At 52.4% G+C, this 10,791-nt stretch overlaps 1 protein-coding gene across 1 annotated transcript; it reads right to left on the reverse strand.

Annotated features, from left to right (window-relative positions):
- Nucleotides 1-840: 840 nt before the first annotated feature.
- Guca1a (guanylate cyclase activator 1A) lies at nt 841-10,791 on the reverse strand. The gene is made up of 4 exons (XM_052743988.1): nt 10,560-10,791; nt 2,516-2,665; nt 1,275-1,368; nt 841-1,021 (listed from the first exon to the last, which is right to left on the reverse strand). Exons 1-4 carry the CDS (start codon nt 10,758-10,760, stop codon nt 858-860), a joined length of 609 nt encoding a protein of 202 aa, XP_052599948.1. The 5' UTR covers nt 10,761-10,791; the 3' UTR covers nt 841-857.

A 10,791-nucleotide genomic window follows, 5' to 3' on the forward strand; every position in this document is an offset into this window, starting at 1 on the left:
AGGCGTGCGCCACCACCGCCCGACTTAGTCGTATTTTTATTTTATGTGTATGGGTGCTTTGCCTGCATATTTCTGTGTGCATTGTCCACGGAGGCCAGAAGAGGGCGTCCAATCCCTGGGACTGGAGTTACAGAGGTTTGTGAGCCACCATGTGAGTGCTGGGTCCTCTGCTAGAGCAACCAGCTCTTGCTGCTGAGTGGCGTCTCAGCCCCTTGGGGTTTTGTATTTCCCAGGATGTTGCTATAAGGTTTCCTTTAGAAATCACTTAGATGGAAACGGTCCATGAAAAATGCAATAGTATCCTAGGTAGGCAAGGAGATTTGTTCCCTGAGTCATGGAGGTGTATGGAGTAATGGATGTGTATGAAGCGGGCTGGAGGGTGTTCAATCAGCACTGACACACAGTAGAACCTCAGTAAATGTCTCTTCATCACTTGAAGTCACACAAACAGGCTCCAGGGTCAGGGCAGGGTGTGACTGCCTCAAGCTGCGTTAGCAGATGCCAGGATTCCATCAGAGGTCCAGGAGCCTCTCAGAGCTTCCACATCCGAAAGGATGTGGCCTGGAAATAGAGCAGGGAAGCTGGGCAAGAAGATGTGAGGGGCAAGAGAGGGATGTCAGGACGGAGAGATACCAGCAGGAAGCACCAAGCAGGAAGGAGGGACCGGGGACCATCCCCTGTGCGGGGGCTCTCAACTCCACGCTACTGCCCTCCGCTGGCACTACGCACCCAAAGAAACAAGCCGAGCCTCTGCAGAGTTCAGGAGAGTCTATGTAATGTTAAGACAAGAACAAAACAACCACATCAGGCACCGCACCGGGCCAACCCTCGCATGCAGAAGCCACACAGGGCGAGGCTCAGCCGGCAGCCTCTGCTGCGGGGTCGCCAGCGCCTGCCTCCTCCTGTTCACCGTTCTGGAGTCTGCGCACAATGCGGGTCAAGTCCAGGCTTCGGGTCAGCGTGTCCAGGAGCATCTGGTCCTTCTGGACGCCTTCCATGAACTCCTCCAGAGACAGTTCCCCTGGGATGGAGAGAAAGGGATTCGCAGGATGAGGTCTCAGTAGTCCAGGGCAGAGACAGAGCCAGCTCTGGGGGGCAATGGTAAGGGATCCAGAACCCAAGATCTGGTGCAGGGCTCTCCAAAATCCGGTTCTGAGTCAGAGCAGGGGTGGGTAGAGGAGGTGGCCGGGTGGAGGCCCCCTCTCCTTCTCCTCTCTTGCCCCTCTCCAGGGGTGCTGCCATCCCCTGGGGAACCCCTTCCTCGGCCCTCTCACCATCCCCGTTGATGTCGATTTTGGCAAACACGGTATCTGTGAACTCCTCGGCGCTCATGGATGAGTCGCTCCAGGGATTAATGGTTCGGATAGCCTGGGAGGACAGACAGACAGAAGTCAGGACATCTGTCTCAGGGGTGGGAGGGTGAGCAGAGCAAACTTGTCAGACCCGAGAGCTGTTCAGAGTGGAGATCGTGGTACCTCAGGGCCTCGGGCGCTTGGGATTCTGAGGCAGGAAAGCCTCAAATTCAAGGTCAATATGGCCAAGTAGTTGTGAACCAGTCTACACTACAATGTAAGACCCTGTCATTAAAAGGGGGGCAGGGGGTGTCGTGGTGGCACATCCCTTTAATTTCTGTACTCGGGAGGCAGGGGCAGGGGCGGGGCAGGGCAGGGGCAGGGCAGGGGCGGGGCAGGGGCAGGGCAGAGGCAGAGGCAGAGGCAGGGGCAGAGGCAGAGGCAGAGGCAGGGGCAGAGGCAGAGGCAGGGGCAGGGGCAGAGGCAGAGGCAGAGGCAGGGGCAGAGGCAGAGGTAGAGGCAGAGGCAGAGGCAGAGGCAGGGGCAGGCAGATCTCCATGAGTTCCAGGCCTGCCTGGTCTACATAGTGAGACTCAAATGCTGAGATGGCTGTAAAAGTATGCTTGCTGGACTGGAGAGATGGTTCAGAGGTTAAGAGCACCGACTGCTCTTCCAGAGGTCCTGAGTTCAATTCCCAGCACCCACATGGTGGCTCACAACCATCTGTAATGAGATCTGGCGCCCTCTTCTGTATACATAATAAATAAATAATCTTTTAAAAAAATATGCTTGCTGCCCAGGTAAAAAACCAGGTGTGGCCCTGCTGCTGTAACCCAAGGGCTGGGGGTGAGGGTGGGGGTAGGGCAAGAGGCCTGCTGGGGCTTGCTGGTCACCAACCTAGCTCCAGGGAGAGACCCTGTCTCGATAAGACAGATGGACAGAGCAAGACACTTGACACCCTCCTCTGGCCTCCCATATACCCACCATCACACGCACGCACACACACACACACACACACACACACACACACACACACACACACACACGGGTAAAGAGTGGAGCTTTAGTACCAATGAGGAAACTGAGACCCAGATCATGCAGTTGGTGAGAAAGCTGTCATCCCAATTCTGGGTTGCAATTTCCATCCTGGGCTCTCAGCCCCGGCACCCACCCTTGACCACCCACCACGCACCTCCGGCCCAGCCCTCTGCACCTGAAGTTACCCGGATGATGGTGAGCAGCTCGTCCCTGTCTATGCACCCGTTGCCATCGACGTCGTAGAGCTTGAAATACCAGCGCAACTTCTGTTCCACCTTGCCCTTGAGGACCAGGCTGAGCGCCGCCACATACTCCATGAAGTCAATGTAGCCATCCTGGGTGAGCGGGGAGGGGCGAGGCGGGGTCAGCACACCAGGGCTCCGCCCACCCTTCTCAGAGCCCCTCCCGCTTCAGCCAGAACCCCGCTTCAGCCAGAACCCCGCTCCAAGACTCTGCCCAATCCTGCCTCCTCACTCCCTCACCCCACCCCTGCATCCAAAAGCCCTCAGATGCTAAGCAGAAGGGAGCAGAGGCTTGTACATTGTACCACCAATATCTGTCTTTGTGGGCGCTCCAACATTGCCCGCCTCAGAGGCTGTCAATCAAACCTGTTGCTGGCCTGGCAGGTAGGGGAGGATGCCCACGTGGAGGCTCTCTCCTCTTGGCTTCAAGCTCCACTGAGCCCTGTTGTACGCTAAGACTGTGAGGACTCGGAGCTCAGTGAAACAGTCGCCCTGTCCTGACAGGAGTACAGTGTTGGAGGTGCGGGTTTGAACCCCGCCTCTTGGCCCTCTCTCAGTTTTAGGATGTGGGACTTAGCTTGTCCCTTCTACGGCACTCGACTTCCTGATCTAGACTAGCGGCAGTGGCGCCGCCGACCGTCAGCATTGCTTTTGATGAAGTGAGCTCCTGGAGCTGGAGCAGCGGGCACAGCGGAGCGCAGGAAGTCAGTGAATGCTGCTTGATGCTGACTTTCTTTTTCTTTGGTGGTTTTATTTCAAGACAGGGTTTCTCCGTGTAGCCCTGGCTGTTCGGGAACTCGCTTTGTAGACCAGGCTGGCCTCAAACTCACAGAGATCCACCTGCCTCTGCTTCTGAGTGCTGGGATTAAAGGTATGTGCCACTACACCCAGCTCTGTTTGCTTTCTTTAAAAAATTTATTTACTGGGCTGGAGAGATGTCTTAGTGGTTGAGAGCACTGATGCTCTTCCAGAGGACCCTGGTTCAATTCCCAGCACCCACACAGCAGCTCACAGCTGTCTGTAACTCCAGTTCCTGGGGATCGGACACCCATGGCAAAACACCAATGCACATAAAATAAAAATAAATTCAATGTTTTTTAAACTTATTTATTTTTGTTTATGTGTGTCTGTGTGTTTGCCATATGTGTGGGTGGGTATTCTTAAAAGCCAGCAGAGAAGGTGACAGTCCCTGGAGTGGTTGAGAGCACCCTGATGTGGGTGCTGGGAACCAAACTCTGGGCCTCTGAAAGAGCAGCAAGCACTCAGCCACTGAGCCCTGTCTCCAGCACCTAACTCCTTTCTCAGTTATGTGTGTGTGCGCGCGCGCGCGTGCGTGCGTGCATGTGTGTGTGTGTGTGTGTGTGCACACGTGCATGTGTGTGTGTGTGTGTGTGTGTGTGTGTGTGTGTGTTGCCCAGTGGGGTGTGTGCACGTGAGTGCAGATGCGAAGGTGTCAGATCTGCTGGAGTTACAGTTACAGGCCATGGTGAGTTGCCCCACATGGGTGCGGGAAGTGAACCCAGATCCTCTGGAAGAGCAGCGAGTGCTCGTAACCACTGGGCCATCTCTCCAGTCCCAGGATGACTCCTCATTACTACCAGTACAAAGTCACTATGGGGGCGGGGGGGGGGGGGGAGATGCCTATGTCATCACGATGCATCCAATATCTGGACGGGACATTATAGCATCACCCCAGCTCTGCTAGGGCAGGACAGAAGGGGACTTCAGAGGACCCTTCAAGGGAAGGTGACACTTCCACTGAGTCTTGAAGGGGGTTGGTCATGGAGGAACGTGTGACTTTCATGTGTAGCATAAAGTTGTTGCAATACTGGAGATTTAACCTAGGTCCTCAAGTACCTCAGGTAAGCATGCTACCACTCGTCTATGTCCGCAGCTCAAGGAGCATAAGACTTGTTTGTCGGACAGTCCTCCAGCACCCCTGCCGCTCTGCTCCTGCCTCCTGTTCAATCCCAGCATGTCAAGGAAGGGCAAGAGCAGCAGCCCCAAGATGTCCAAACAGGCAGATTAGAGCTGTAAATGGAGAGGTCTGTGGGAGGGCCATCTGATCAGGAATGAGATCTCTGTCATCGGATGCGTGCAAGGGGAGCTGGCAGGGACGTGGCGAGATGGCCTCTGAGATCCCCCCTGGTCTGATTGGCCGCCGGTGGCCTTAAGCAAGACCTTGACCACCCTGAGCAACACAGCAAGGATCCGGCTCAGAGTGAACATTTGCGTGGTGCTGTCTTGTGTTTGAGGGCTTCTGCACACACCTTAGCTCATTCCATCTCTGCTCAACGTACCTCCCAGGACGGCCATCGGGATGGAACAAGGCCCTTTGCAACAACGCTTGAGGAAGAGAGAAAACTGCTCGACACATAATAAGCACTAAATAAGCAGGGTCTTCTTCTGTAGCCCAGGCTGGCCTGGAACCCAGGATCTTCCTGCCTTGCCTCCTGCATGCTGGGCTAAGAGCTCATGCCTCCAGCCCTGGTACCTCGATCTTCACTTTTCGTCTTCTTGTATTACTGAACATTCTAACAAGGAGTTATATTACTGTTGTGATTTTTTTTTTAATGACTACAAAGAAGCAATGGAAAAACCAAAAAGACCGAAGCCACCTCTTGGGAAAGACGTGACCTTGGACAAGTCACAGGGTTCTTCTGAGTCCCCATGTCCTCAGCGGAGATGGGAAAGACAATATGAACTTCCAAAATTGTGATACGGGCAGGGTGCTACACACTTGTAATCCAAATAACTTGTGAGGCTGAGGCAGGAGGATTGTTTCAAGTTTAAAGTCATACTGGGCTATACTGTGAGTATCACACTACAGACACACATCTCAAAAAAATAATTTAAATAAAGAGATTGTGAAATGGCTTCTCCTCAGTAACAGCACAGCTGTGGAGCATGTGTGTGTGTGTGTGTGTGTGTGTACATGGCCATACTTTTGGAGGCCGGAGGTTGATATTAAGTGTCTCCCTCTACCACTCTCCACATTATGTTTGGAGACAGGGTCTCTCCTGGGACCTGAAACTGATCCAGCTAAATTGGCTGGCTAGTGAGCCCCAGGGACCCACCTATATCTACTCCCTTTCCCAGGGCTAAAGTTACAGTGTGCATCCAGCAATTTTTTGGGGGGGAGGGTTCGAGACAGGGTTTCTCTGTGTAGTTTTGAGGCCTGTGCTGGGATTAAGGGTGTGTGCCACCACCGCCCGGCAGCATCCAGCTTTTTACGTGGGTGTTGGTGATCAAAGTCAGACCCCACACCTGCATGGAAGCATTTTACTGGCTGAGCTATTTCCCGGACCCTTAGTCCTTTTATTCCAGCACTTTCCATGGACTTCCTGTGCTGAGAATTTCCATTCGCTCACTTCATCCCACAGCTCCTCCCAGGAGTTGCCCACTTCTGTCCCCACTCAAGCTGAAGTTGAGAGCGATGAGGCCGCACAATTAACCGAATGACAAAGCCTTGTCTCGAAACTGGGTCTTCTAAACTCTACACCAGTGCACAGACACAGCCTGAAAGGACAACACGGATCTGTGTGTGGTGTGATGACCCTGCACATTCACGCCCTGGAGACACCAGCAGGGGGCCGGGCCCAGGCCTCCCCTTTGCCCCCCTGGTTTGCCCCCCTTCCGTGTATCTGGGGCAGCTCCCTGGTACCCAGAGGTCCTCTCACTGGAACGGCTAACTTTTTTCAAGGGGTCGTATGAGTCAGTGTTTCAGCCACACAGTCGAACAGCAGCCAGTCACTGTCACTCGGTGCTGCTATAATAATGGTTTTGATGTCTTGAGATAATTTTGAGAATAGAAACCCATGCCTTTAAAAGAAAAAAAAAGTCTCTAAGCCTTGCTGGTCTTCAACTCCCTATATAGCCCGGATAACTTTGAACTTCTAATTCTCCTGCTTCCACCTCTTGGGTGCAAAGACTGCAGGCGTGCACCCTCACAGCCAGATTATGTGGTGAATTGAATCCCAAGCCTTGAGTACGCTATGCAAACACTCTACCAACTGAGCGGCAGCCGCAGAACTCAGAGCCTTGAGCACACTAGGCGAGCATCTACCATTGAGCTGTATCCCAGCCCCATAGTTCTTAAATAAGTGAGTATAGTATGCTCTAGTAAAACTGTATTTACACAGCTAGGTTCTCGGATAGTGAAGCATGGTGGCGCACACCTGTAACATCAGCACCCAAGAGGCAGATAGAAGGGTCAGACACAGTTCAAGGCCAGCCTTGAACTGTACAGTGAGACTCTGTCACAAACACAAAAGCAGGGGCTGGGGGTAGCCTGGTTGGTAGAGTGCTTGCCGAGCATGCTTAAAGTCTCGGGTTTGGTTCCCAGCGTGGTATAAACCGGCTGTGGCTGTGCACAAAGGAGGGGGAAATAAACATTTAAAGTCAGCCGGGGGGTGGCGCACACCTCTGATCCCAGCACTCGGGAGGCAGAGGCAGGCGGATCTTTGTGAGTTCGAGGTCAGCCTGGTCTACAGAGTGAGTTCCAGGACAGCCAGGGCTACACAGAGAAACCCTGTCTCAGAAAAAAAAAAAAAGTTCAAAGTCACCCTCAGCAGGGTAATGACTTTGAGGCTAGCCTGAACTACATGAGACCCTATCCTTGGGCTGTCATCTGAACAACTGCACTTTAACCGCGCTTTGCTTCCAAAGGAAGGGGTCAGGGATGTGTTCTATCTCAGGGTCAGGCTATTAAACTGCCCTGTGCTGATGCCATTGGGTCAAGGTCAAGACAGTGTGGCCCACGGAGCAACTGAATACAATGGTGTGGGAAGGTATTATCCAGACTCGTGTGTGTGTGGTGTGTGTGTGTGTGTGTGTGTGTGTGTGTGTGTGTGTGTGTGTGAGACAGAGTCTTGTTATAAGCCCAGGCTGGCCTTAAACTTGTGGTGATTCTCCTGCCTCAGCCACCTAAGTGTAAGCATGTACTACCACGCTTGGCTATGCTCGTCATTATAATAATTGCTTAATTAAATTAATGCATATTATAAAATCCATATTAGCCCAAAAGGCTCAGGATTTCTCATATATTCACTTACTCATGTAACTAATGTTTCAGGCACTGTCCCAGATCTGGAACCACAGCAATCAACAAGGTAAGTCCCTGTCCTCACAAAGCACACACCCCAGCAAAGAGAGTCAGACCAGAGGGGTCAGAGCTAGTTAATATCTGGCATCAGAAAACAAGAAATTAAATGAGTGAATTTTTAAATTAATAAGTATGAATTAATAAATTAATAAAAAATAAATTAGTTTTTTTCATGCATGTGGGTGTTTGCCTGCATACCTATCCATGCACCACATGCATGCATTGTCCAAGGAAGCCAGAAGAGGGAGCTGGATCCCATGGAACAGGAGGTTGTTAGCACCATATAGGTGCTGGGAATAGAACCCATGTCCTTGGCAAGAAGTCTTTACTGCTGAGCCAACCCTCCATCCCAAAAATAAAATTTTAAAAATGAAAGCTGCTCTGGGTAGAAAGCCATGGCCAGGAAAGGCAGAAGTGGGGTCAGACCCAATTTTCTCAATAAAGTTTAAATCAGGGAGCCAGGGAGTGGGTTGGTGAAGCTTGAGCAGAGACAGCAAGGGAGGCGGGAGCCAGCAGGCTCTAGAGCACTGCTTCTCAGCCTGTGGGTCACAACCCCTCAGAAAACTCTGTCTCCAAAAATATTTATACACCTGTCGGTGGTGGTGCACGCCTTTAATCCCAGCACTTGGGAGGCAGAGCCAGGCGGAGCTCTGTGAGTTCAAGTCCAGTCTGGTCTACAGAGTGAGATCCAGGACAGGCACCAAAACTACACAGAGAAACCCTGTCTCGAAAAGAAAAAAAAATTACGATTCATAACAGTAACAAAATTGCAGTTATGAAGCAGCAATGAAATAATTTTGCTGTTGGGGGTCACCATACATGAGGGACTGTATTTAAGGGCCGCAGAGTTAGGAAGGGTGGGAACCACTGCTCTAGAGGGAGAGAGCCACAGCAATACAAAGCCCCAGGGCAAGGCATGCAGGGTCGCGAGGAGCCAGGTTGGGCAGAGACAAGAAGCTGACTGACTTTTCTGTTGTTTAGGGGGCCTTGGGGGGTGGGGACAGGGTCTCATGCACCCCAGGCAGGCTGGTAACTAACTGTGTTGCTAAGAGTGATCTTGGACATCTTCCTGCCTCTTCTTCCCATGTGCCGGGATTGCAGCAATCAGCACCTTGCCCAGGCCCCGACTGAGTGAAAAGGATTGAGTTCCAGCTAACACATGCCACAGAAACCGAAGAGATGGCACACTAGTGACTAGGGTTAGGTGAATGTGGGGGAGTTGGGTGGTGTGTGACTTGAAGGACTCTTCCTACAGATATGTCTCGACACAAAGGGCTTCTGTAGCAGATGGAGAGGGGATATTTCAGGGATTTTGGAGGTAAGGTCCTGGGGCCCCTCCCAACCTGGTCAGGAGGGACCACTACTTCCCTTGAAGCGCTTTGGGGTATCCACCCTGAGGTGACTCCTTCACCTCAGCACCCTATCTCAGGCTCTGTGGCTCAGCTCCCCCCATTGGAAGAGCCCTCGGACACCAGGACACTGCCCTTGAGCTGGTCCTTGAGTTCATAATCCGATTCGGCCTCTTAACTCACATATTAGTGAGTTTTAAATAACCACAGCAGGATCTTGGTGTTCCCTAGAAGCCCTGACCACAATGGTGTGTTCAAGGGGCTCCCTCTGCCACAGTGGGTATGTAACCACATCGCTGAGAGATCCCATGTCCCAGTGAGAGGCCAGCCCAATTGATGATCAGCAGAGCACAAGGTGGGGAAGCAGGTCTGCAGGTTTGGATTCCTCCATCGTTATACCTGACTGCTCCAGATAACCGGCAGATTGACAGAAGAGCTCCAACAAATCTGTATGTCTGTCTCTGCCCACCCCCCATCTCAGACAGCATCCCACTATGTAGTCCTGACTGGTCTCACAGAGACCAGGCCGCCTCTGCCTCCTGAGTGCTGGGATTAACAGTGTGCACCACCACACCAGCTCCAACAGAAACCTTAGCCAACAGCGCCCATCCTCGAAGCAGATCCAGGTGGACGAGCTGATGCTAGGTTCAATCATGGGCTCAAGGTTGTCCCTCCAACATCTCCATAAATCCCACTCAGTGCATCTGGGTAGTTTCCAGGAAGACATGCTACTTGTTCTCCACCTGCACATTCAGACTGCCCCGGGGGAAAGGTGAACCAAGGTCCTGGGAGTTTGGGAGTTAGATGTTTGGGTCCCAACCTGGGTCCAGTCCTAATACTCTAATACTCAGAATATCATGGAGACGCCAGTATGGTGTGCCTGCCCAGACCAGTTTAACCTCGGCGGCAACTCAACTCAGTGTCCTGCGGGCGCTCTCTCTCTCTCTCTGACTTCACCCCTCACCCCTCACATTCAAGGAGCTTCTAGGGATCTCTACATAAGCAGCACACCCACCCAGAAACAGCACCTTATGGTGCTCAGTGGCCATCTTGGACATGTTCACACCTGCCTTGGAAGCCACTGAGGTGTAGAATAGAACATGTGGACAGAGAACATCCTTGCGTTCATCCTCTGACCTCTGCTTTCCACTGTGAAGTGGGTCTTCTTATCGCTGTATCCCCAGGGCCTAAAGTGGAGACCCTTAACCATCTGCTGATTCAAACCTCTAAAGTCAAAATCCACCTTCCAGACGAACAAGGTGCTGGAAACACCAACTGACTCAGCTCGCAGGTGGCTAAAGCTGGGCATGGCAACGTATGCTTGTATTCCTAGCAAATATGAAGCTGAGGCAGGAGGATCACCGTGGGTTGAAGGCCAACCTTGGCTCCACACTAAGACTCAGCCTCGGAAACAGTGAAAACCTGAAGTAACTGTTAGGATGGCTACTTCTTTTCTCTTGTTCTCTCTCCCTCACCCCCAGCTGCTCATCCCCCAAGAATGCCCCCCTTCCCTTCCCTCCCATCCTCGGCCCACCTTGTTGAAGTCAAAAGTCTCGAACATCTGTTCCACATACTGGCTGGCTGAGGGGCTCAGGTTCTTGAGGCCAAAGAACTGGCGGAATTCATAGAGGGTGAGCTGGCCAGAGGGGCACTCTGTCATGAACTTTTTGTACCACTGATGGCATTCGGTGCTGCTCAGCTCCTCCACCGACTTGCCCTCCATGACGTTGCCCATGGTCCAGGCCCACCAGAGACTGATGCCCTAG

The sequence above is a fragment of the Peromyscus californicus genome, unplaced genomic scaffold (genome assembly GCF_007827085.1).
Source record: "Peromyscus californicus insignis strain IS unplaced genomic scaffold, ASM782708v3 Scaffold_19__1_contigs__length_69161282, whole genome shotgun sequence".
Lineage (NCBI taxonomy): Eukaryota > Metazoa > Chordata > Mammalia > Rodentia > Cricetidae > Peromyscus > Peromyscus californicus.